Source organism: Lepidochelys kempii, chromosome 2 (genome assembly GCF_965140285.1).
Source record: "Lepidochelys kempii isolate rLepKem1 chromosome 2, rLepKem1.hap1, whole genome shotgun sequence".
NCBI lineage: Eukaryota > Metazoa > Chordata > Testudines > Cheloniidae > Lepidochelys > Lepidochelys kempii.
Window position 1 is genome coordinate 222,409,994 of NC_136381.1, and position 27,479 is coordinate 222,437,472.

A 27,479-nucleotide genomic window follows, 5' to 3' on the forward strand; every position below is an offset into this window, starting at 1 on the left:
CAGCAATTTCTCCAGATTCCTCTCTAGGACCTGAATTTATGAGCTGTGGGCTGAGCTGAAATGGTGACCTGCCATAGTTACCATATGATGCAGTTCAGCAGTGATGGTGACCGCTTCAGCAGCATGCAAGGTTAGTGAATGATACATGTTACACACACAAGTAGGAATTTCATCACACACAGATATGAATGTAAACACTACTCATCTCTTCTTTGCTCCACTTGCACAGTGATGCAATTACAGTGAATGACAAAACATTATATGATATGATGCAATGCAGCATATAATAAACTAACATCCAATTCAGTGGCAATCGATAGGAAAACTTCTTAAAATACAGTAACTCAGTCTATGGGCCTCATTCAAAGCCCTTTGATCTTTTTATTTCTGAGGAAAGGTGTAGCTGACTCTAATGAGAAAGATATTTTTCTGACACTATCCTGTTTTCTTCTTCCTGAGATGATGGTTGTAGAAAATTAAATTGAAACAATATCAACGGCACTTTGTGTTGGATATCTGGAAAACATTCTCAACAGTGATACCTAATAGACAGTGGAATCGCTATCTAAGTAAAGTGGTGGAAGTTGCACTTGGTTCAGTTAATTTAAAACTAGATTGAACAAAGGATCAGTATATATAATGGAGAGAGAGTTCGGCATTGATATTTATGAAACCAGATCCTTCTTTGCATAAGAATTTTGCCAAGAACTCTGAGTCTCCCTAGTGAAAACTCCCTGATGGTAATTCCCTCCACATGTGTGCAGACCCAGAGATTGCAGGTCCTATCGGATCACTGAGTCTGCTCTGCTAAGGCTTAATAAATTATTCCTTCGGGTTCTAATAGCAAGTACTTCTTCAGTGGAGGTGGAATGGAAAGTGAAGGGACTCCTTTGTGGCATCTTTTGAACAATAATCGTCTAATAGCACATCTAGATAAATGCAGGAGCGACCGTGGTGAATTACTGCACACGGTGAACAGAGAGTCGTAGAAATCTCTGTGCCTCTGCAAAGACAAAACAAAATGTATTTTAGGTCAATAAGATCCTATCTCCCATACAACTAGGCAAATCTGGAGAAAACACTTATAACCATCTCATGGTTCAATGATACATTTTGCAGCAATGACATATTCATTTCACTGAGCAGTGTCTACACCACATCACGGGCATGATTCCAACTTGTGTAGACACACCCAAACTAGCTTTAATCTAGCTCAAATACTGGTAATAGTGAAGCTGCGGCAGCAGAGACTTTATCGTAGACCAGCTGCTGCAATAATTACTCCGGGTCCCAGGTGTGCTTGTACAGCCCACGTTAAAGCCCATACTATGTGGATTCATTGCTATTAGTACCCAAACTAGCTTGACTGAAATGCAGACATACCCTACATCTGGCTCAGACTTTCAGGGCTGCCTGAGTTTAAGAACAGCTGAAAGTATCTTTGGGTCTGATATTTGTCATGCACTTCAGTACCAGATATGGCCTGGCTAAAGAGCTTGCTTATATACATCAGAGGTGTTCATCATAAACTCCTTTAATGCACTGTCAGGCATGGTTTTAATAAGATTAGCTTTAAATAAAGTATTTTATATGCAGTGCCACCTAGAGGCAGAATAGTATAATCCAGTTTGGCATTCCATTCCATCTCCCCCTGTAAGAGCTGCTTTCCTACCATTTACAGAACTTACACTATCCCATTATCTTGAAGTTCAGGACCTATCAGTCTGTGAAGTGTCTCAATATCATGCAGGTTTTCTAATTACGTGACCCAAACACGTAACAGCTTGGTCATCTGGCTGTCCATTAGTTGCAATGACTGTCTTGAGTCTTCTTCTGTATCTGCCACCTGTAGAGTTTGCTCTGTTGATTGTTCTTCCTGAGGAACAAATTGTAGATGTCAATGACTTCTGTTGAACTCTCCACTACTGGACTTGATCGCATTTGATCTGGGCGCTGAATTCTTTCGCTTTAAGGCACCTGGAGTTGTCCATCCTTTTTCTCCATCCAATTTGACAGAAACACAGTCACCTACGTTCTAGACCCGGCAGTTCTCTAACTGAGTGACATCTGTTGTAAAAGCGTTCATAAACTCATTTAACCCTTTCATCCGACTTGGCTACTCTCTTTCTGGCCACTATGGAGATAGGTTGTTTTCCAAAATAGGACCAGTAGTTCTGAGTTGTCTTCCCACCAGGAGTTGTTCTGGACTATATCTAGTAGCCACTATTGGTGTTGATCTGTAACTCGAAGCATGAGTGGCATTTGGGGGAGGCATGGCAGGGGCATTGTCCCCCCAGCCTGCAGTGCCTTAACCAGAGCGGGACAGGCCCAGGGGCAGCTACACACACACACATCTTTTTTCTTCTTCTTCCCCTCCCTGACACCCCACGCCATGGTCAGGTCGGAGGCAGGAAACCAGAGCTGGGCAGTCAGGGTGGCTGCTTCTCTGGCTGATGCCATGGAGCAGGCAGATGTGGTGCTCCTCCATCTCCTACTGCTGGCGTCCAGGGCGGTGGATGCTCCTAAACTCCCAGCCCCTTTTGACTGCCCAAGCAGTGGGTAAGAACTGCCCACAGGCAGGGCAGAACCAGGCTCTGGGGTCGACAGAGCCCTCAGGGAACAGCTACCACAAGAGGGCCCTCCTGGCACACAGCCCCAAGCTAGCCCCCTCCCTGCACCCTGAGCTACACCCCTCACTGCACACAGCCCCTAGCTACTCCCTGCATGCACCCTTTCAGTGGTTTTCAAAGTTTTTGAGCTGAGCCCTTGACTCCCCTTTTGAGTTAGAATTTTTGATTGTGCCCCCCGCCCAACCCAGACAGGCTGGGTGGCCTGCTAAGAGGAGTCAGGGGGTGGAGGTGGCACTCCCTTTCCAGGCCCTGCCATGTGGAGCTGGCCCCAGCCCTGCCAGGCCCTGCCCCCCAAATATAGAAGTCAAATTATGCCTATGCTCAGAAGAGCAAGGAATGGATCTTCCTACTGTAGGATTTTCTTGGCTGCCTATACAGCACTCTCAGCCTCTCCATTCGTGGGTAATGTGGTCTTCTAATAATATGATCAAAATCATATTTCATTTGGACTGTCCTAAATGCTGCTGTAGTGAATTGTGGTCCATCACCCATCACTAGTTGTTCTGGAATACTGATGTGAGCAACCAGGCACTTCAGTTTCTCAATAAGACTGTGACATAGTATGTCTTTCAGATACAAAATTTCTATATAGCTGGAAAAACAGTGCCCAGTGAACAGGTAATGCTGTCCTCTGAATTTGCATGAATCTGTAACTAGTCTCTTCCAAGTGCTCTCTGGTAGAGGTGTTTGTACGGAGGGATTTCCCGACACCCCCCCTGAATTTCCCCAACCTCCCCACCTCACCCCCCAGGTTTGTGAACTAGTTACATGCAGTGTTGCCAATTTAGTGATTGTTTGGACATTTGAATTGAAACTGAAATATTAATACACACTTTAAAAGCATATACAGTGTATGATAAATTACGTGTATCTGAATAAGTATAATAGATTTGAAAAGTATGAACATAGACTAGTTTCCTTATACAGCTGCTGTTTTTTATGACAATGTCAGTGCATTCATGTTGGTGATGTTGGCCAATTTAATAATTTCAAATTATGATTTGTAAGCAAAGTCTAAATGAGCTCTCCCTGACAGCTAGTGATGAGCTGGCGGTTGGGGGCAAAGGCTTCAGGACCAGATTGTATTTACATTCACACCTAATCTACCTAGATATCCAGCAAACAGCTGTGTTGCCCAAGTGATAGATTTTTGGCTGGGGTTGGGTTACAAATCACCTGAATGCGGTGTGTGTGGGGGGAAATGAAATGTTGTTGTTGTTGTTATTGTAGGAGTAAAGGGCAGTAGAACTGTACTTAGCCTGTGCTGGTTGAGGGCATTGAGAGAGAGGGTGGGGACAGGTGTTTTACTTGATGGTCTGCCTGAGTCACAAGTACTATTAGACCTGCTCCTCTCCATTGTTTGCAAACAGAACTGATTAGGCTCCATAGAGAGTCTTTTGTTCTGTTAAGTGACCACTACAGCTGAAATCACTGATAATCAGGTCTAAGTGCTTAGACCTGCTGTGGGACAGTGTTTCTGTGGAAGAGATGGCCCAATCTGCACTAGCAGCGAGGGTCCCCCACTGAGAGCTCAGCTGAAATCACTGAGAGCTGGGTGGAACCTCAAGAGACCAACTCGCAGAGGTCACAGTGGCAGGTGGCAGCAGAAGGTGACAGCGCAGGGCCATTGGCAGCAGAGCGATGGAGTGAACGGTGGCACAATGAACAGCAGTGGCCAGAGCGAACAGTGAGCAGCTGGAGGAACGAGCAAGGTGCCTTCTAGTCCCCCTCCTGGGAGGTGAACTCATGTGAAAGCACCTCTGAACTCTGAGTCTCCACTGACCCAGGACAACACCAGTGAGTGTTAATGCGGCTGTTAAGAATTCTGGAGACACAACACAGTTCATGCAAACAAACATGGCTGTGGCATCCTACTTCCTATTTAAGCAGGAGATACCACACACTACAAACTGGAGGCCAGTGTTAAGTGCATTGTCACTGGTTCATCCTGAAATTGAACACCGGTTCCGAACAAGACCAGCAGACGCTCGCTATCTCTAGGCAGGAAACTCAACTGACTGGCTAGACGCACGTGGTGCAACAGTGAAAGACTCAACAGTTGAAAAAGTGAAGCGCTCTCTCACCACAGTCAAAAATGTGCACACATGGCTGATGAATGCACCGATGCAAATGGACATCAAGTAGTAAGTCATTGTGTACGTTATCTTGATGTCAGTGGTAGGCCAGTAGATGCATTTCTTGATGTTCAAGTTATAGACGACATATCAGCTGCATCTGTGACAACCCACATCTTAGTAGAGTTAAATGCTTGTCAATTGGACCCCAAACAGATGGCTGCTTGTGCATTTGATGGAGCTGCAAACTTCTCTGGATGACGTGGTGGAGTACTAGCTTTGCTCAGAAAAAAGTGTAACCCTAATCTCTCCTATACACACTGCAGAGGCCATTTACTCCAATTAGCGCTAGTATGAGCTGCAGACTCTTCAAAAGACATTCAAAAAACTATACATTTAATATCTTCATTATATTGTTTTTTCAGCAAGAGTCCAAAAAGACTGAATATCTTGGAAAATATAGAAGATACACTGGGACTGAAGTTCAAATTAGTCCAAGCTGGGAAAACCCTCTGGCTTTCTCATGAGCGATCCTTGGCTGTTGTCTTCAAATTACTCCAGCCATTATTACTGGCTTTGGAAGGTATCTACCAAGATGGGATGGATTTAAGTAGTGAGGCTGGTGGATTACTTTTGCTGCTACATTCAGAGAAGACTATTGGCATTCTCTCTCTTGTAAGTCTACTGCTGAAACCACTTGGGTCATTAAACAATGCCATCCAGGCATCTGCTACAACAGTAGTAGATCTTTGTCCAGCAATAGAAGCTACATTTGGATCAATCAGAGAGCTATTCATTGAAAAAGTACTGGAAGAAGCAAAGACTTCAGTCCAGAAGTTGACTAATGAAGGCATTTATATTGAATCCTTAAGTGAAGAGGACAAGTACTTAAGACAACTGAAAAAGTACACAGACTGGATTCTTAAAAATCTACAACAGCGACTTCTACATTCTACTCAACCTCTACATAGCTTTTACAGATCCCTGTCCTTTTCAAACACTGACAGCTGAGTGGAATGAGACACTACCAGCAATGGGGCCGCCATGTGCTCAGGACAGAACAGAGAATTTGAACACAGAGTGGAATATCATACAACGAATGAATGAAAATTTGACTTCTCCTTCTTTTTTATCATCACTGGTGACTTGAACTGATCTTTGTGCTATGTTTCCTGCGATGAAAGATGTAGGAATTCATCTCTTGCTACTCCCAGTCACAACATCTACAGCTGAGCATTCTTTTTTGTCAATGAATAGAATTTTATGTTCTGAAAGAAGTCACCTTCTGCCTGATCATGCGAATGAACTAAAGAGCATATCAATTGAAGGAATGGAAGTACCGGACACACGAGAAGCCACCGAAGATGAACACATTGCATTCAAGAAGTTCATTAACAGAGTTGTGCAAAATTATAACAAGAAACCAAGAAGGCTGTAGATGTAGTGCTTCATAGAAGGTTTGAGTAGCCAACTTTAATTTGTGTGATGATTTTAAAACATGAGTTAAATCTATAAAATAGTCATGAAACATTTTTCAGTTTTTACTATGGTGCAATACAGCCCACCTTCACCCTCATGGTCTCATCCCTCATCGGCCCTGATTCCTGCACCCTCCTCCCCACCCCGTAAATTTGAATACCTCCCCTAATTTCACTTCCTGGGGAAAACACTACACTGTATAGTTCAGATTGTCTCTTACGTTGATTTGTGCTGGGTCTCCTTTCAAAAGTTCAAGATCATCAAATCCTCCATCCAGTTCTTCTACCTTTCTCACTAGGCCCATCATGGCTGCCATGCTGTGGCTGGAAAAGTTATTGGTCTTTGATCTTTTGAGCACATGTACTCTAAATGCATAGCTTCTGTCTTTGTAAGTTGTTTCTGTGATGAACTGGCCCATGCAATTCAGAATACCTCAGGACTAGTCAGAGCTGTGTCAGGTGACTTTAGCACTGGGAGGGGTTGAAGGTGATTGTAAATCCTTTCTGAGCTAACTGGGATGTCAACTCCTGAGTCAATTTTAAAATAAATAATCTTGCCACGAATATTAAATTTCACTTTCCTGGCAGGCTCTATGTCTTCACACATAATAGATCCCAGAAACAATGGCTCTTGATTGTCTGTAATATGAGTCAACTCCCTGACTGCTTTGGTGTGCCAAACAGCTGCACAATGTCCATACTTCTTGCATTTAATACACTATCTGTCTCTGGATGGACATGCAGCATCTCTTAGGATATGACTTTTTCCACAGCTTGTGCATGTAGGCTGGAATTTGTCCCTCTTAGCCTGAGAATTCTTTCTCTTTTCATCAGAGGTCTTATGGTAATGACTTTTAGCACTCCTGCTGCATCTGTTCACAGCTTCCAACCTATTGTCTTATTTGTCAAGTTTAGCAAGTTACCCATGTTGTTGCCGCCTCACCAGTTCAGGCTGCTTTGCTATTTGAAATAGCTGTGGCTAGAGTTAGATCTCTCTTCATTGTAGCATCTGTGAAAAACTTCCTCTGGTATTTTCTTGTTTTGCTTTCCCAAAATCAGTCTTCAGCCACTGCATGCAGAGCTACAATAAGACATTCACCATTTCCCCCTGGTCATTGAATTTTCTGGTGAAAACATGCTTTTTCATATTTCTCTGAGATATAAAGTATGAATCAAACATAGCCAGAACCCTTTCATAGTCATCTTTGTGACTGTCATCAGTAAAGTAAAAGGATTTAAAGATATGCTCTGCTTGCTTCCCCACAGCATATATTAAAGAAAATACCTTTATAGCATTAGTTTCCTTGTGGAGCTTGGTAGCAATGTGAAATCTTGCAAAATACTGCTTCCAGTTCTGTCTCTTCTGAAAATGTGTCAAAGCTGAAGTTCTCCGGGGCATTGAAGAGTGGTGTGTTGATGAGATCCTTCAACCTTTGTTCCCTCTGTCTGCAACCTTTGTTGCTGTTTTCCTTTTGTTTCTGTTCTTAATCCCACTGCTAATACCATGTCATGTACTTCTGTACCAGATATGGACTACCTAAAGAGCTTGCTTATCTACACCAGATGTGTTCATCATAAGATCCTGTAATACACTGCCAGGTATGTCTAAGATTACCTTTAAATAAAGTATCTTACACGCAGTGCCACCTAGTGCCAGAATAGTGTAATATAGTTGCTCATTCTATTACAATATCCATCCCATTTATAAAAACTTCACATTGATGTTCCTCCATTGACTTCAGTGGAGTTATTCCTTGTTTCTGAGGAGTCTCAGGGTACATTTATGCTGAATTTTTTCATCTAAATTACCCCCACTCCAGGCCCCTTCTGTTTTCATACAGCAGCCTTATTTATGGATGTCTATACATGAATCTCCTTCTGGAGCGATGACCAAATTGCCAGAAATACCATAACAGGGCTCAAAAACATGCAGTGCAACATGGCATTTTTATACCATTCACTGATGTTAGAAATCTACCCACTGAGGTTGCCTGCAGACGGGTCAGCCACAGTCACAATCCTTGTTCTCCTTGACAGCAAAGACTGCATGAACCTAGCAGCAGCAATGGCACGAAGCTTTCCAAAGTGGAAGGAGCCACAGCCTCCCGCTTCCCTCCATCCTAGCCAGCAGAGGTGAACTGGGGCATGATCAACACATGCTAGACTGACTTAAAGGATAATGGAGCTCCCATGCCCTCAAGAAACTGTGTCTGGCTCAGCCAGAGTTCCTCTAGAGACTAACAAATTTATTTGAGCATAAGCTTTCGTGAGCGATAGCTCACTTCATCGGATGCATGCAGTGGAAAATACAGTGGAGAGATTTATATACACAGAGAACATGAAACATACACACTGTAACAAGAGTGATCAGGTAAGGTGAGCTGTTACCAGCAGGAGAGCGGGGGGCGGGGGAACCTTTTGTAGTGATAATCAAGGTGGGCCATTTCCAGCAGTTGACAAGAACGTCTGAGGAACAGTGGGGGGGGGGGGGGGAGAGGGGAATAAACATGGGGAAATAATTTTACTTTGTGTAATGACACTTCAAATCAGTGGCACTGCTGTGGGTACCCGCATGGCCCCACAGTATGCCAACATTTTTATGGTTGATTTAGAACAACGCTTCCTCAGCTCTCGTCCCCTAATGCCCCTACTCTACTTGTGCTACATGGATGACATCTTCATCATCTGGACCCATGGAAAAGAAGCCCTTGAGGAATTCCACCATGATTTCAACAATTTCCATCAACCTCAGCCTGGACCAGTCCACACAAGAGATCCACTTCCTGGACACTACGGTGCTAATAAGCGATGGTCACATAAACACCACCCTATACCGGAAACCTACTGACAATTCCTACCTACATGCCTCCAGCTTTCATCCAGACCACACCGCACCACATGATCCATTGTCTACAGCCAAGCTCTACGATACAACTGCATTTGCTCCAACCCCTCAGACAGAGACAAACACCTAGAAGATCTTTATCAAGCGTTCTTACAACTACAATACCCACCTGCTGAAGTGAAGAAATAGATTGACAGAGCCAGAAGAGTAACCAGAAGTTACCTACTACAGGACAGGCCCAACAAAGAAAATAACAAAATGCCACCTGCCACCTTCAGCCCCCAACTAAAACCTCTCCAATGCATCATCAAGGATCTACAACCTATCCTGAAGGACGACCCATCACTCTCACAGATCTTGGGAGACAGGCCAGTCCTTGCTTACAGACAATCCCCAACTTGAAGCAAATACTCACCTGCAACCACACACCACACAACAAAAACACTAACCCAGGAACCTATCCTTGCAACAAAGCCTGTTGACAACTGTGTCCACATATCTATTCAGGGGACACCATCATAGGGCCTAATCACGTCAGCCACATTATCAGAGGCTCGTTCACCTGCACATCTACCAAGGTGATATATGACATCATGTGCCAGCAATGCCCCTCTGCCATGCACATTGCCCAAACTGGACAGTCTCTACGTAAAAGAATAAATGGACACAAATCAGACGTCAAGAATTATAACATTAAAAAACCAGTTGGAGAACACTTCAATCTCTTTGGTCACTCGATTACAGACCTAAAAGTGGCAATTCTTCTACAAAAAACTTAAAAAACAGATTCCAACGAGAGACTGCTGAATTGGAATTAATTTGCAAACTGGATACAATTGACTTAGGCTTGAATAAAGACTGGGAGTGGATGTGTCATTACACAAAGTAAAACTATTTCCCCGTGTTTATTCCTGCCCCCCCCCCCTTCCTCACACGTTCTTGTCAACTGCTGGAAATGGCCCACGTTGACTATCATTACAAAAGGTTTTCCCCCCCACTCTCCTGCTAGTAATAGCTCACCTTACCTAATCACTCTCGTTACAGTCTGTATGGTAACACCCATTTTTTCATGTTCTCTGTGTATATAAATCTCCCCACTGTATTTTCTACTGCATGCATCCGATGAAGTGAGCTGTCGCTCACGAAAGCTTATGCTCAAATAAATTTGTTAGTCTCTAAGGTGTCACAAGTCCTTCTTTTCTTTTTGCAGATACAGACTAACAAGGCTGCTACTCTGAAACCTCTAGGGACTGTTACTTAGAAAAGTTCCGAAAATGGAATTTCCATTCCACAGGAAATTTTGACATTTTGAAATTAGTTTCTGTTCCAAATCCTAATAGGAAGTTCAAATATAAAAAAAAAAGAAATTAACAGAATGAAAAATTCTGAAAAGTTCTGACTCAGAAACGTCAAAACTGAAAATCTGTCATTTCAAAGCAACATGTTGACGCGGCAAATCCTTTTGTTTACTTATTTTAAACTGAAAATCAGAAACATGGTGACATTTTATGTCCAAATGAAACAGAACTTGTCATTTCATTTTAAAATGCTGGTTTTATTTCTTGCTGGAAATTTTTTCCCTTAGATTTTTTCCTTCAATTTTTTTGACTCAGAATGTGTATTTTCTGACAAAGAAAAAATATCATTGTTGACCATACAGTATTTTTCTGTGAGAAAACTTTCCACATGAAAAATGTCAAGTATCTCTATTTTTCCTGCTGTGTGCTCCCTCCGATACCCTGTTCAAAAATGAACTGTGACTTAAAGTTGCAATATAGCCTGAATATTCCACATAGCTCTGAAATTCTCAGTGCTACTGCTTAGAACCAGCACTGCATTCTCTCTTTCCTGTTTCTGTGTGCAAGCCATTTTATAAAATACTCATCCTGTCCTCTTGGATTAGGCTTTCCAAAGCATTATCTGTAATTACAATCACTTTTCTGTGACTGGGTGGAAATGTTAGGGATGCAAACATTGCAAACATAAGTGGAAGCTCATTAAAAGCTTACCTCAAAGACGTCATCAGGTATAGCTGCTCTCCACTTTGATGTTGACTTGATGTGTTCGTATGAATTAATAACAATCTCAATGGCTTTTGGGTGGGAATGACAGGCCTGCAACACCTGCAAGAGGGAAGCAGAAATTATGATTCTTTAAATTTCAGTAGCACCTACCGGCTGCAGCTGAGATCTGTGCCCTGTTGTGCTGGGCACTGTTCAAAGACATAGTAAGAGAATAATTTACAATCTAAATAGACAGGGCAGACTGCAGGTTGGAGAAGAAAAAGAGATGAATTACTTGCCCCTGGTCACACAGCAGATCAGTGCCACAGTAAAGAATAGAAAAGAGTTCTCACAGTTCCTACCCCACTGCGTTATCCCTTAGACCACATCTGGGTTACAGTGTACCTTCATGAATGGAAGCAATCTTCTCCCTGGTTTCTCAAGGCTGTCAGTCACAAATGTACTAACAATTCCCCCACTCCCCTTTCCCCACATAGGGCATAACTCTGATGAATGTTAATCACAGGAGTTTCATTCATGCCTGAGCAGAGAACAGGTCCTTGAATACGAACAAAAGTCCTGCCCCGACAAACACTGTAAAAGGAAGGAAGGAAAATAGCACTGTTATAAATAGGTATAAAGTCAAGCTTTTAAATCATGCAAGAGCCCTGGAAGCAGCTCTGACTCTAATATGGTTTGTTAATTGAGAGTGGACCAAATCCTGCCCTTGCTCACATTCATGCAATACCACTTTGCATTTATTGCATGCTTACCTTTCCGCACAGCCTTGTGCAGGCATTAATAATGTACGCCTCAGAGCACCCTTATGAGCTAAAGTATCACATTACATATTTTACAGGTGGTTAAATGATGGCATGGAGACTTGATGCACTATCACATAGCAGGTCAGTGGCAGAAACAAAAATAAAAACACAGGAGGCCTGACTCTCAGTCCTCTACGCAATACTCTCTCAAGGGAAGGCCCAGTCTATACTATGAAAACAAGCTGGTCTTGCCATTGGAACTTCCTCAAACAGTGGTGAAAACACTTTAGGTGCTAGCATAGACAGGTTCATACTGTGTTCCATACTCGGTACAGAAAGCCCTCTCCTCACCTGGAGTAATTATATATATATATATATATATATATATATATATATATATATATATATATATATATGTAACCCATGTTGATGAGTGCCCTGGACTTTGCAGACTTTTAGAAATTCTTTGAGGAATATCTTGCACATATTTTGATCTTCCTCCCCACTACCCTCTAGTCAACCATCTTCTTTGGCTTTACCCATTTATACTGCATGTTAGAAGAGGACTAAAACTCAAATGTGATGCCTTTGAATTTCAGGGGTAAATGATTCATCATAAATTCATGGATTTCAAGGCCAGAAGAGACTGGTAGAATCATAGAATATTAGGGTTGGAAGAGACCTCAGGAGATCATCTCAGGAGGTAGATCACCCTCTCCAGCCTCTTTTATATATCACAAACCATTAAATGTCACCTGGTTCCCCCTATATTGAGCCCAGTAATTTAGGTTGACTAAGGCATATCAGTATATCTGAGATGAGGGAAGATCTGAAACCTTAGATTTGAACCAACACTTACAGTTTTGGTTTCTGGTTGGCTTCAAAACCAAAAGGGGTCTATTTCTGACATCAGTAGCTGTTCTCTTGGAACAATGAGAAGGTGAAAATATCAAGAGAATAGCTGATCTTGCAAGATTTTTGTCATTTTGGGCCAAAGTCTCACAAGAACAAGTCACAAGGTTTTGGCACCATCAAATCCTGATTCAAACCCTAACCTTATTTGAACTCAAATCTGAACTTTGAATCGGTCCCAAAAAGCTAATCCAGATCAAAATATCATCTCTTCACTCTAACTTCACTCTAACTTTACTCTAGAGTAGCACCATTGCACCAAATACATCCTTCACCTTGTGGAACTGTGGAGGATATATTCTAGCTGCTCCATGATTCAGTAAAAGTTGGTAGCAGATTTCAGACTGGGCAGCTGGCCGCACGGATGTCACTTTCAGAACATATTGTATGGGGGCACAGCCATTGATGTCCATCAGGTTTGCTTCAGCCCCAGCCTCAAGCAATACATGCATCAGCACATGGTCACAGTTCCAGGCAGCCTTGTGGAGTGGTGATTTGAAATCTTCATCTCGAGAATTAACTTCAGCTTTATAGTCTAACAGCATCCTACAGATTAGGTGGTGTTCCATGCTGTACACCTGCTCTTTAAAGCGAAGGGCCCAGTAAGCTGCACTGGCCAGTGGAGTTTCCATGTGGGCATTGACAGCATCAACATTTGCTCCTTGGTCCACATAAAATGCCACCAGTTCAGGGATGCCAAAACGTGCAGCTGTGTGTAGGGGAGTCTCTTCATCCTGATTGTTTGTTGTGATGTTCACATTTGCTCCTGTTAAGAAGCAGAATCAAGGGAGACAATTGCTCAAATACACATTGTTTTTCTAAGCCAGTTTCACAAAGACACTGTACATGATGGCTCTTTTCTGTAATCAAAGCTCCACTTATTATATCCTCTTTCCCCACCTCTTAGTCTCTTCTCTCTATGCATACATCTCTATCTAGGTTTTCATAAAAAAGCAAAAACAAAAATCTCTTTCTTTCTAGAGATGTATACATCTCATCTGGGTTGTCTCTCTAAGTATTTATAGCACACATATCACCTCGCTTGCCTGTCTGGCTCAGAAGTTCCTCCCAGAGAGCCACATGCTCTCTTCCACAGCATGCTGCAGAAAGGAGAAAAATGTGTCAAGAGAGCAGTGGCTCTCCTGCTCAAATACCATGTTAACTGGCAGAGGATCAGAATATGAATAGATCAGAATTGTGTCACCTCTCAGTCAAGTTGTAGAGGCCTTGCAGATTGGCTTCCCATTGGAAGAGAAATGAGAGTCTGGGTATATTCTTAGTTCAGCTTGTTCATTTTACACTATATACATAAGTTCTTGAACAGAGGTGGTCACAAACAGCATGCAGGCAATCCCCTCTTTCAGGAACCTCAGCATAAGAATCATTGCCCAGTTCTTAGAGAGCAACTCTGTCTCCAAGAATTGACTCTAGTTAGAGGAATTAAGGCACAGAGCAAACTGCCTTACTGCTTGCCACAGCTCCCCCAAAAAGAAATTTCAAAGCACAACTAACAATAATACAGCATTTCTTCAAAGACTGGACACTATTTGTATGATAAGAAAAATAAATTGTAAGACTAAGTGACATTGCCACCTGGTGGCTCCAGCCATAAGATTGGAATAGACTAAAATAGCCTCCTGACTGCAGAGCTGCCTGGCCATGCCTCCACATAGCAGCTGAGCAAGGGGGATGTTGCCACTTCCGTGGAGCCCCCAGGTAAGCCCTGTCCTGTGCCCCCTACTCCCTCCCCCAACCCCCTGCCCCCTCCCACACGCAAACTCTGCTGCTGCTGGGGGATGGGTTGCACAGTGACCCGAGACTGTCTCAGCAGCGGCTGGTGCGACTTTGGCAAGGGTTGCCTGAGCTGCCCCTGAGCCAGGCACACCAGCCACTCCAGAAGTCACAGAGGTCACGGAAACTCATGGAATCCATGACTTCCATGACCTCCGTGACAAACTCACAGCCTTAGCAATAACTGATGGTTAGGGCACTCACCTTGGTGGTAGGAGAATCAGACAGAGCCATGACTTAAACCTTGGTCACCCACATCCCAGCTGAGCACCCCAACCACTGGGCTATCATCGTTCTTTGGCTTTCTGCCCAATGAATATTTAATTATTTATACAAAGTAGAACAGCTCCAATAGGAGAGATTGGAAGACACCTGCAGTAATTCACACCCTCCCCTGGAGCAGAATATATGGCAGGTACAGAAGAGGGGGCACAGTCAGTGGCGAACTTTGGAGCCAACCTTTCAAAGAGACTGGGAAGCTATGTGGAAAGATATGTGTCCCATGTGGAGATGGTCCATGGCAATGGCCTCTGAGTTTCCTGTGCCTCCACCGTAGAGCTAAAAGCCCATGAGCTTTAAAAAAAAATCCACATTTGGCTCCAGATCCAAGCTTCCCAGCTTGGGCCTATCTCTATCTTTTGAGTTCATTCCATTTCAGGTCCAAATCTGTATCTGAAATTCTTTCTACTATAAATTAGGCAGTGAAGAAAAGGGGATACTTTTGACTTCTAATGCCAGTAGAAAGCCCCTCACAAATCAACACACTTGACAGTGATTGCTGCATGCATCTCATTAATAGGGAGCCTAGGAGGAAAAGCATTTTGAGCCAGACCCTCAGGGCCTGTAAACCAGTGTATCTCCACGTAAGGCATCAGCTGAAGATCAGGCCCTTTTTTCAAGCTGGTAATAGGAGCATTGAACTGAACTGCAGCATTCAGGCCTAAATTAATATTCCTGCTGAAACAACAGTACCATCTACTGGGCAATCAGCGTCTGCAGCTTCCGAATGATGGCCAAAGGAAAAGGAGCATACAGCCATTCTTGCTATTTGTGTTGTTCCTGCCAAAATCATTGGGGGTGTCTTTATTTTCTGATTACTGTGGCTGACTCTCTGACCATCTCACTCCATCCTAGCTACAGACAGTCTGCCCCAAGTAATTGCAAGCCATTGCAGAAGCAAAATTAAACACTGTTTATAAACAAGTTGACAGATTCCACTTCCTAGAAGGGAGGAGAATCAAACTCAGCAGAATCGGGAGCACGGAAGAGGGTAAGTGCAAGCATCGGAGATTTCCTGATGCTCAGTCCTATGGAAGCCCCTACATGGGTATGTCTACAGTGGGCTGATTCCTGTAAAATTTTCCACCCTTGCTAGCACAGGCAGGATTTTGTGCAAGCATCAAGAATGGATGAGGAGAAAGCAGTGTGAAAAATTAGGTCTGGCTCATCAGGCTAAGGGACAGGAGATTTGCTAACATTAACAGAGAAGGGGGAAACAGAGAAAGATGAAAAGCTCAGTTTTAGTTACACCGAGCTTGAGTTGTTGCTGGGACATGCAGGCAGAGGTATCAGAGACAAATGGCAATGTGAGTCAGGTGAGGGCAGGAGTGAGAGGTACATCTCTGAGCCTTCAGTACCAGCATGTTAGTTGAAGGCATGTCTGATTGTGTAGTGTTGCCATGCCCTGTTAATCAGCTGCCATATTTCACCCCAGAGGTGGTTCCATTTTGTGTAGAGTCTCGATATTTAGTTTGCATAGGAGTTTAAGTTTATAAAGTGCTTTTGGATGAAAGGAGGCTCTGTAATTGTAAGGTATTATTATGTTAGTGATAAATGGGAGGAGGAAGCCTTTAGAATACATACTTTCATTTACATGCATCTTACACTGCATTTGCAAGAGCACATTTGACTTTTTATGCTTTCCTATGGTAGCGAATCTAACACCCATTGTCAGGATTATTGGCTTCAGGCAAAATAAAATTGATGGCATTAATTTTCTTTTCTACTAAACAAAAGAATAGGTACCTTCCAGCCGAAGGAAAGTGGTGTGGTAATTTTTTTGGGATCATAGATTGCTTTGCCCAGAGCATATGCTGGCTCTGAGAACTCAGGCTAAGGAAAGGTCTGCAGTAATGACATATATAGCAAATGAAACCAAATCACTTGCATTTGCCATGATTCTGATAATAGGTGGGACTGATAGCACTGCCTATTATTTAATTACCCCACTCTTTCCATTATAAGACCCTGTTTTCAGTTGCCATGCTTCAAGCATTTGGGCTGAAATTTCCCATGCTGAGTGTTTGTCTAAGGTTGAATGTTTATTGGAATATTTCAGCCAGCTACTTCCAAGTACAAAGCTAGGGAAAAATATATGGCTCCAATTACCTTTTCCTTCAGCAGCTCTTGCATCCCCACGCTTGGGAGCAAGGACTTTACATTTGGCCTTTGTGTCAGGTTGGGCCTTTTCCCATCCATATGAAAACTGGCCCAACTTTGGCTAAGTTATACAGTTTTTAAAAATCACAGTTTGCACATGCTCAGTTGAGACTTGCAGCTTACTCCGCCTGCACTGAGCATGCTCCAGACTGTGGCTGTAGGGTTTTCCCTGAAATTGCAGTTTCTGGCTGCTCCAAGCCTTGGTGGGTCTGAGTCCAGGCACCAGAACTGAGAGCAGGGAGACTGTCTCTCTCCTGCGCTCTCACTGTCCCTCACCCCCACTCTCGGCTGGTCCCAGACTGCAGGGAGGAAGCTGCCTAAATCAGATGCAGAAGAGACAGGATACAGAACAGGTGGTAGGGTGGGGGAATTCCAGGGGGCGAGGGGGAGACTAGAATTTACAGGGCAAGGAGACTGGAACTAGGATGAGGAGCCTGAGGAGTAGAGACTGGGAGTGGCTAAGTGAGGAGAAGCCAGGCATGGGGATGAGACAGGACTAGGATAGGAATAGGTTGGAGAGGAAGGGGCAGAAAGGGCCATGTCTGGGGGAATGGGCATAATAGTCTATGCCCAGGAGAGCACAATCCCCTCCAGAGATGGAGTGGAATGGAATGGAACCCAAGATCTCTGAATCTTACTATTTCTCTGCTGTCAGCAGATATCTGTGAAACCCTCTGGCAAAGTGACTCATTCCCTGCTAGTGGTGGTCCACAAGGAGGATAACAACCTACTACTGCTATCAGTTACTCTGTTAACTCAAGTGGCAGAGTTCTGTGTAGTGCATCTAAAGAGTTCAACCCTGCTGATGACCCATGTGGGTGTCAACATGATGGCATATCTGTTTTTCCAGTTGCTTTTTAAAAAACCTAGGAAATCACACACACAAAACTATATTAAAAATATTATGGTTACAAAGCCAAACACTCAAAAGTTAAGCAATGGCAGAATTCAGGCTATCTGTGCGTATGCATTATAATACAGACTTTAATTGAATGATCACTTTTTGTTTTTTATGAATGAGATCCCTGCTTCATTCAGTGCAGAGGTTGGAAATTAAGAAAGTGTTAACTGCAGTACCCTTACTTCATTTATTGCAGAATACACCATCACTCAGGAGTCTCAAACACAAGCCCGCAAGGTTCATGGGTGTAGCCTTGCACCAATCCTCCATCTAGCAGCCTGCTAGCGATAGCTTACCTGAAACCCATAAAGCCCAGCCCCACTGTGAGGTCCCACCCTGAGGTCCAATTGGCAAAGTCACAAAGCTGATTAGCCAGCAGCAGGAACAGGAAGCTATCTGAACAACTAAGTTTCACCCTGCTCAGGGCTGTGCGGCTTGTACTACCCTGCTCAATTTCCTGGCATTCCGACCCAACTTGACTCCTGGCATCTGACCTGTTGTTGCTGACCTTCAGATTGTCTCCTGCCTCTGACCCGCTGGTAGCCTGACTCATCCTAGACTTTGGTTCCCAACTTGTGGTTCTGATCTCCAGTTTGTCTCCTGCTTCTAAGACTCCTAGTATCCCAACGCAGGAGTCCTCGCTCGTGACTGCAGATTCGGGCTCCAACTACTAGGTCTGGTCACCCATGACCTGGCCATGCCAGAAGGCATGCAAGGGACTGCAGGAAGACAAAGCATGGTTTCATGGTTAAGGCAATTGAATACTGCTTTGGAGAACTGGATTTTATCCCTGTCTCTGTCACAGGGTTCCTATGTGATACAAGGCAAATCACTTGCATCAAACTTTTCATAAACAGTCACTAATTGGGTGTCCCTCATTTTCAAGATGCCTGACTTGATACCCTAGAGTCTGATTTGCAGAAACGCTGAGTAATCACAGCGGCAATTGAAGTCAATGGGAGCTGTGGTTTGAACATAGAAAGTGCTATATAGTATTAAATACTCTGAAAAAGCAGTCTCAAATTGACCAAAATTAGTGGACACTTTTGACCTTAGTCTCTCTGCCTCTCTATTCTGCATCTGTAAAATGGGGATAATGAAACCAGCTCATCTCACAGAAGTATTGTGAAAATAAATTCAATAGTGTTTGTGAAGTGCTCAGATACTATACTGATGAGTGCCATGGAAAAGCCTAGAAGAAAAGTGTGACAGGGCATCTGCCCTGCACTGGCCCTGATAGGGTTAAAACCCAGCCTGGAGGGCTGCAAGAAAACAGCCAATTATGGCAGTGGCTGCAGCCAATTAGGGCAGCGGCTGGACCAACCATTGTGGACCCAGTTGGCCCATATGAAAGGAAGCTGCAGGCCAGACCAAGGGAGTATGCTACTGGAAGCCCTAAGGAGGGGGCTAGCTTCCTAGGGGGCTACAGAGTAGCACTGTGAACAGGGCTGCTAGGGCTTGCAGGCCTGAGACTCTGGGAACAGGGTGCAGGAGCCAAAGGTGCTGGGGCTGCAGGAAAGTGGCCCAGGGAATTGAGACAGACTGGTGGAGAAAAAGGAGGGGTAGTGGAAAGCTGTTGTTTACAGGGTCCCTGGTCTGGGACCCCCACTTGCCACTGAAAAAGCAGCCAGGCTATAGATTTCCAAACCATTGCAAGAAACAGCTCGACTGTTGCAAAAGAAGTCCCCACAGAAGGGGGGAACCTGGAGTGTGACACGGCCGGAGGGCTGTGCCATGAAGCAGAAGCCGTGAGAGTGGAACTGCAGTGGGTCTTCAGGCAGAGACAAGGATGGGAGACTCACCCCATCAGAGGGCACACCTGCTGACCAGAGCTAAGTCCCGAAATGGCCAGCAGGAGGCACCAGTGGGGTGAGAGACCTCATGACAGAAAGCAATAATTGTCTTCAGAGCATGCTTTCAGAGCCTGGACCGAGACCCAGAGTCTGCAGTAAATAAAGCTGCGGGCCACACAATTAACAAGAATAAAACAAGCTACTGAATAAGCGGTTCATTCATTCATTCCGAGTACTATCCGTTCGGTGCTTAAGCAGGCAGAGGTCCTGGGATTATGTAATTATAGACTGTATCATAACATATATGTACAAAGGGACCAGACGAGTTTTGCACAGGCAACAATAATTGTGGAATTTCCTAACTTTTGAGTATTTGAAGACAGCTTGGGGGTGGGAGGCTGTAAGTAATATTGATTTTATTTTTTTCCTTTGCAGTTATTTTAAGGGCCTAGCCTGCGTCCACTGAAGTCAAGGGGAATCTCCCCCACCTTCCCCCCCGTACATATACATACACACACAGACACTTCCTGTAACTTCTGGACAAGGACAAAGCTGTAGGTTTCAGGGTGGGTGAACTCAAATGAAAAACACTCTCAGTTTATCAAAGATACAAATGCCAGTGCATATTATGGCTGTGTGCATTTATTTTTACAGCTGAGGCCTTGCATGCTCTGTGTGGGCATTAAAGACCACTTTTGGCATGAGAAGCGGTTTGCCCTGGGGCCCTGGATTGAAATTTCCTGCTCTCCAAACTGCAGCTGGACTGCTGCCCTCCTCCGAGTTGGCTTTGTTTTGGTGGAGCTCTATATGTATCGTTTGTGAAGCACTAGGGGGCTATACAAGCATGAAATATGATTATTTGCTTCTGAACAACATAATACAGACCCTTAAACTCCTGCTAAACCTCAGAGGTACTTGACTGTCTAAGTTATAGTCTGACTTACCTCTCCAAATGAGCTGCTGGGCACAAGGTACAGAGGCCTTTGTGGTACAGAAGTGTAAGGGTGCGTGGCCGCTCAGTGAAAAGCAGTTAATGTTAGCTCCGTGGTTGCACAGGATCATGAGACACTCAACATTTGCCACATCACATGCCACGTGGATAGCAGCTTTCCCATTTGGCTTGTAGTTGACGGCCGCTTTGTGATCTAACAGTACCATGAGGCTCTCCAGATATCCATATAGGGTTGATATATGCAGTCCAGTGGCCCAAGATGATTTTAACTTATAACTAGGCAGCCAATATCCTGTAAAAAGTGAAGATGCATTACCAGCCTTGAATAAGAATCTTCCAGATGAGCCACTAAATAAGACTAATTGGAGGGGGGCAGAAGGGTGTTGTAGTTAAGCTTTAATTTATTTTAATATAATTTAATCAGTTAGGGTCTAGTGTATGCAAAGTGCTCTGGAGTAATAACCTTACTTTCATTAAGCACTGCCAGCATGCAGGCTGAATGGATTGCTTTTTGAACAGATGAATTGCCATGTAACTGTACTCCGAGGGTAGTTTTTTCTTCCTGCAACCTCCAAGACTGAATAAAAAGTCCTAAAGCCTTTGAAATGCCAGCTGAAACATACGGGGGGGGGGGAGGGGGGAATAGGATCTGGAAAGAGCTAAGCAAACTCTACATTCGAATAAAAAGCAGCACTCAGGCTACGTCCACACTAGGAGTTGATGGTGTGCTTCCCAGCTCACGATGGACATGCACTAGCTCTCCTTGAGCTAGTGAGCTAAAAATAGCAGTGTAGCTGGGGTAGGATGGGAAGCAGGAAGAGGCAGCACCGGCTAGCTGTGGTGAGGGGGAGTTCTGGTGGGTTTGTACTCAGGTCAGCTAGCCCATTGCCACCACTTGCTGCTGCCCTTGCTACTGTGGGTGCACGACCGTTTTTAGCACACCGCATCAAGGAGAGCTAGCACGAGTATGTCTAATGAGAGCTGAGTATCGCACCCCTAGGTTCTAATGCAGGACTCTTAGTTAGACCTCTGACTCAACAGGTAGCACATCATGTTGTTCTTGGGTAGGAGATCTCAGGATTTCACATCAGGGTCTGGGTGCTGCCTTCCTGTGGAAGGGCTCACGATGCACGTTGCACAGCTGCCCCCTTGCAACGTAGCTGCAGCAGTACTGCGGACGTACTGTCACCTGCCACCCTTTGCAAGTGTACAGCCGGGTGTTACAACAACGCAGTAAGTTAGCTGGTGTGTAGGTCCGTGTGACGGCAGTGACATTTTTGCATGAAATTTGGTTCCAAAAATGTTCACTGTTCTTTCTGGCAATGTTGCTGATACCCTCTCTTCCCTCGACATTTTACCATGTAGCAATATCTTGCAACAGTGGTATTTTTTTTTCCTTTGAAACACAGGCTCACGTTACGGAACCCATTACACTTGAAAACAGCATCATGGCCGTCACTGACATTTTCCTTCTGGGCCTGGCGGGTGAAGGAGCAGGGTGGTTGCTGCTGTTCCTGATTCCCATCTCACTCTCCCAGTTTCTTCCCCAACACTGACCAGAAGGTGGTGCTCTTAAACACAGTGGCCTGATCATCAGTCCTCACTACTGTTCTGAGGTGGATTCTCCTCATGGCACTGGTCATCAAGCCACCAAAATTAGAATGGCGCTAAATCAAATGTTGTGTCATTTTTGCCAGTCCTGAGCTAAGCAAGAGGTTCACGAGGGGATGTCTGGTGGCATTAAGGCCAAACCTACTGGCCAGCACTCAGCAGGACACAATAGCACCCACATTAAAAAAGCAGAATTTAGAAATGTGCACACAACTGTTTTATCTTCTCCACACAGCACAGCGTCCATAGTGAACTTAGTGTGTTCCCCATCAGCATCCCCATATTGTACCCAAAACATGCCTGTTTCTTGATGATTGCACACAGACCATCTCAGAAGTGGTGATTTCAATAATCTGTATAAAAGTAAAATAAAATAATAATCTGGAGCAGGAGCAGCAGAGTTACAGACCTTGTGTCCTGCTCTCTAACCAATACCCCTTCTAAGTACAAAAATGTACATTAAGACAAAGATAAGTTTTCAGTTAAAATTCAGGAAATGTAATATGTACGATTGCACTTCATTGCACATATATAACATTTTCTATTTCTGTCTCCCCCAACCTCTGCCGTTCTCCTTCCTGCATGGTGGATAAATCCATAGGCTTAATACTTCTATGGCATAAAATGCATACCCAAAAAATATTCAGGATGTACATTGGGAGCAAGTTAATTGGAACCTTAATTTCTGTACTTCCTAGCATGCATGACTTTAAATGTTCATCTTTAATGTAACATTAACATAGTTGCATTATACATATATACTGTATTAAAGAGAGGGAAAAATAGGAATGGGTAGTATATAACTTCTTCTTGTAATGTTTGTTCTTTTTCAGTGAGTAATTCATTGTCATAATTAAATTGGCAAATACATATCTAGAATATGCTTTGTTTGGTAATGTAGTTTTTAAAAACAAACTCTATAAAATGCTTAATTTTCATTTAAATGTTACTCATAAAAGTAGCTGTGAATGCAGCATTCTAATACTGCGCCTATCTGCTTCCAAGATGCATCTATTTATATTGCGGAGAAATACAAGCGTTTATTACAGCCAGTATGGCACATCCTAAATAGATGCAGAAGAGCAAGTTGCCTGACTCATATATCAACTACAAAGTCAGCCAGCTAGATTCATATTCCAGACGTTTTTGTTGCCAATGAGCTGTGGTGTACAGAAAGAGCTCTGCTTTGATTTTTCAGATACCAAGCTGAGCCTGTGAATTGGTGGCTAGAAAATTCTTATTTGTAAACTATAAATGGTACAAATTTGATATGGAAGCTCTTGCTAAATACACAAGAGCAAGCATGAAACACCACTATACCATTTTTATAGTTTTGCTTCATAGAGGCTGCTTGTGCCCCAAGGCACAGGGCATTTCCAGGAGTGGTCCAGGAACAGGAAAGTGAAAGAATTTGGGCAGAGCAGACTAGTCCTACTTGAATCCACCAGCCATTCCCTGAAGGGAGGAAACAGATCAGCCATGGGGGTACAGTATCATCCTATTCTGATCCTACAAAGCTCCTGGCAAAGCTCCCATTGAGTTGAATGGTGAAGGATCAGGGTCTTCATGAGGATCGTTTCTTTCTGCCCTCCTGGATCTCCCTTTATCAAAGTCTAGTTATTCAGGCTATTCAACAAAGACAGGATTTCCCCTAGAGTCAGTGGAATGCCCTCAACCAACAAAGAGAATAAATGCATTGTTATGATTTGGGGAGACAGGTGCATGTGCCTCATGATGGAGGAAAGACCCCTCCAAAGGATATAGATCTATGGCCGTCTTCATTCAATTTGCACATTTTAAATAAGATGGGTTAAATTTGTAGGAACACACGAACCTTCTTTAGCCTTTAGTCTGAGAGCAATACAAGAGACAATATTTTAAGTTGCTATATTCATCACTGTGTGAGATTGTTCAGATCCCATCCAAGTAAAACAAATATTGATTGCGAATCACCATTGTCTCTTTGAAACCAGAGAAGCAAAAACCATGTATCAGATACCCAGGAAATAGGCAAAGGTGAGATTAGTAGCCCTTCAGACATGGACAAGAAAAGGTTATTTGTTGTACTAGCTGAGAGATTGAGCTGAAGATGTTTATTTCCATGTGTGCTTAACAACTGGAAAAGACAGCTGCTTACTGCATCTTAGATTCACGAGAGAAATCTCGCAGAAAATAAGCATTGGGATGTTTTGATGCTAGCTGAGCATAAAACCTGCTTTATTGCTTTCAGACATAAATTTGTTGGAAGTTGGTCAGGGCCTAGCTATAAGCTTGTTTATTTTTTTCCACCCTCTGAAGAGGATTCTAGGGATGAAGTGTTTGTTTTGACTGGTTTCCCAGGGTGACAATAGATTACTTATTCTGATTTGACAATAGACTATGGCATCCCAATTCTATGACTTTGAAAAAGAAAACCTCTCCCATCAAATAACATTCGAGGCCTAGGGCATTTCCTGGGGATTGAACTAAAGGGAATCTGTAAAGCTGAAAATGGGAAGCTTGAAACAACCTATGTTTCTGTGTCGGCTTTTTCAAGTGGATTGATTGGGTATGTAGAGGGAATTTATATATACCAATGTATTTACATATTCTGGCTGTGCTCTAGGGTTCTCTGCGGGGGAAGGGGGCGGAAGAGCAAAGGAGTCCTTTCTCCAGGCTTTCCTGAACCTACAGCTCTGAGGATGGTGGTGGGCCTACCCCCAACCTAAACCACCAGACAAGATGTAAGGAGCCTCTGAAATAGGAGGCATACTGCAGCGGTACCACACCAGTTATTCAGCTCCTGGTGACTTACACTGCCACAGAGAAGGGAGCAGTATGAACCCATTCATTTTTAATCTCCATATAAATATATTTGGGATTATCAGCGGCTACTTTAAGAAGCATAAGGCTGAGCTACTTTTGACTAGTTATGTAGGTCATAGCTCATGAGTCAATTTAAGCCTTAACATTTTGGAGGGATAAAACATGACAATTGCTTCTGCAAAAGTAAGTTACTAAGACCAGTTTGCTTAGATTTTGCAAATGCAGCAGCAGGAGCTGCTGCTTTTACCTTGTTTGTATGATGCCAAAATCAGGTTCTCATCTTCCACTTCGAACACTGTGTCCACATCTATTTGCTTTTGTATCAAAAGATCTTCCAGCATTTTGTAGTCATTTGATTTTAGAGCTTCAAGAAAATCTTTTTTCATTAACTTGGCAGCCGCAGCCCGAGTAATCCTTTCTTCCATGCTCTCTTCTTTTGTATATGTCTCACTTATGTCTATTCTCAACTGTGTTTGTTTATATTACACACCGAGGGATGTGCTGAGTTCCCTATAGTGCAGTTGCATGCTGGAGAGCCTGTGAACCAGAAGGTAATTTTATCACTAAGTCATGCTGATCTGTTTGTTCTATTTAAGGAGCATTTCAGACATTGAAGTGCCTATCTTGGATGTCACCATACTCTGAGTTCCGTCAAAGCAAGCACAGACAGCTGTGGCTATGAGACCAATATGAAGAAGTATCTTTAAGGGGTCCACATAAGTTAAGTTTCATTAATCAGACTTTTATCCTGTGTAAAACTACTAAAATTAAATTAAAACGTACTTAGCTCTGGTATCATTTCTCAGAGAAAGCAGTAAGCGTCACGACCAGGGCTTTGGTGGTCATCCCTAGTGGTCAGAGCAGGAGTCAGAGTCAGATGTCAACCCAAGGGTCAGAGCCTGAGTCAAGTCAGGAGTTGAGGCAAGTATCGACAAAGCAGGAATTAGGGACAAGTCAGAATAGCTAGGCTCAGGAGGGCAAGAAGGCAGGGTCCAAGGTAGCAGCCAGCCAGGAATCTGCCCAGTTGCACAGACAACTTCCTGTGCCTCCTTCCAGCTTAAAAAGCATGGTCAGATCAAGAGGTAGAGCTGGGCGCTCCTCCAGTCAAGACGCCGTGAGCAGTGCCTTTGCTGGGGCCAGGATTCCATTAGCCACTCAGCCCGCGAGTGATTAGCAAGCCACCGGATGGCGACCAGGACACGAAAGCTGCCAACAGACCCGAGTTCAAGACCTGTGGGTCTTCATTATAAGCAAGGTTCTTGCCAGAACTCTACTTTGAAGTAACGAGACCCGTTACAGCACTTTCCATATTAGCCTTTTTGCTGGAGCTGGACTGAAAAAAAAAATTGACACCACTTTTTTTGGTCAAAATTAAAAGGTTTCATGTGACTCCACTCATGTCAACACAATTCCACAATTCCAACAGCCAGGTTTCTTGCCAGGTCTCCCAGCCAGCTTCTGAGCAGCCTGGGCTTGCAGGGCTTCCTGGCTCCAGGGCTGTAGAGCTGGGAAGAGAACCGTGATTGTGTTTTGTGCAGAATCTCAAAATTTTTGGTGTGTAGGGGGCTTTTTGTTCTGAATTGGAATGAACCTGAATTTCAGTATCCTCCAGGAAACAGAATTACCATTTTCTGCCCAGCTCTGCTTTTGACACATAAACCTTCATTGTCACAGAACTGCAGTACAAAATCCTCATGGCATAGCACTGGAAAATGTTACCCACTATAGTTTCACACATAAAGCCTAGAATTGTACACAGTCTGCCATGCACACAGTTGAGGACCGCAGTTTAAAAAATGACCACTTATTTTAGGTGATTCACCCTTCGAACGCTCAACTGGAAACACTTTGGAAGTGTTTTTCAGAGGTGCTGAACACCCACTGCTTCAATTCAAGGGTCCCTGGCACCCACAAATCCAATTACATTCAGTGGGAGCTGCAGGTGTTTAGCAGCAATAAAAATCAGACCCAAGATGTCTCAAGTTGGGCACCCAAGATAAGTGGCTAATTTTGAAACTATAGGTGTGAAACCACTTGATATTTTCACACCATGGGCAAATACAGAACAGGCCGAGGCACCTGCTCCAAAATGGGTGATGAGTGGATGAAGCTATGGATGTTGTCATGGGTTTGAGTGTGCCATTTAGACACTGGCCCCAATTTTTAAAGGTATTAAGTGTTGCTACACTCAGTGTTGCAATGTCTAACTGATTTAGGAGCCTAAATCTTACTTTCTGAAGTGCCTAAATCAGTTATGTATTACAAAGCTGAGCACAACTACACTTAAATTCCCTTTAAAATCTGGGGCATAATCTTTCGTAAGGGTAGCACTGGCAGATATTTTCAGGTGGGTGCCCAGCATTTTCTTTAAATCAAGGTGTTCTTAAGGTGTCTCACATTGGGCATCCAGCAACTGAGGCACCCCAAATCACTAGTCATTTTGGAAAATTTGGACTTTGTCTGTCACAGTTCAGGATCTG

At 43.6% G+C, this 27,479-nt stretch overlaps 1 protein-coding gene across 1 annotated transcript; it reads right to left on the bottom strand.

The window, feature by feature from the left end:
- Nucleotides 1-814: 814 nt before the first annotated feature.
- On the bottom strand, nucleotides 815-25,424 carry ASB4 (ankyrin repeat and SOCS box containing 4). The gene is made up of 5 exons (XM_073329670.1): nucleotides 25,247-25,424; nucleotides 20,576-20,875; nucleotides 12,983-13,473; nucleotides 11,038-11,151; nucleotides 815-1,003 (listed from the first exon to the last, which is right to left on the bottom strand). The coding sequence occupies exons 1-5, from the start codon at nucleotides 25,422-25,424 to the stop codon at nucleotides 815-817; spliced, it is 1,272 nt and encodes a 423-aa protein (XP_073185771.1).
- Nucleotides 25,425-27,479: the final 2,055 nt, after the last annotated feature.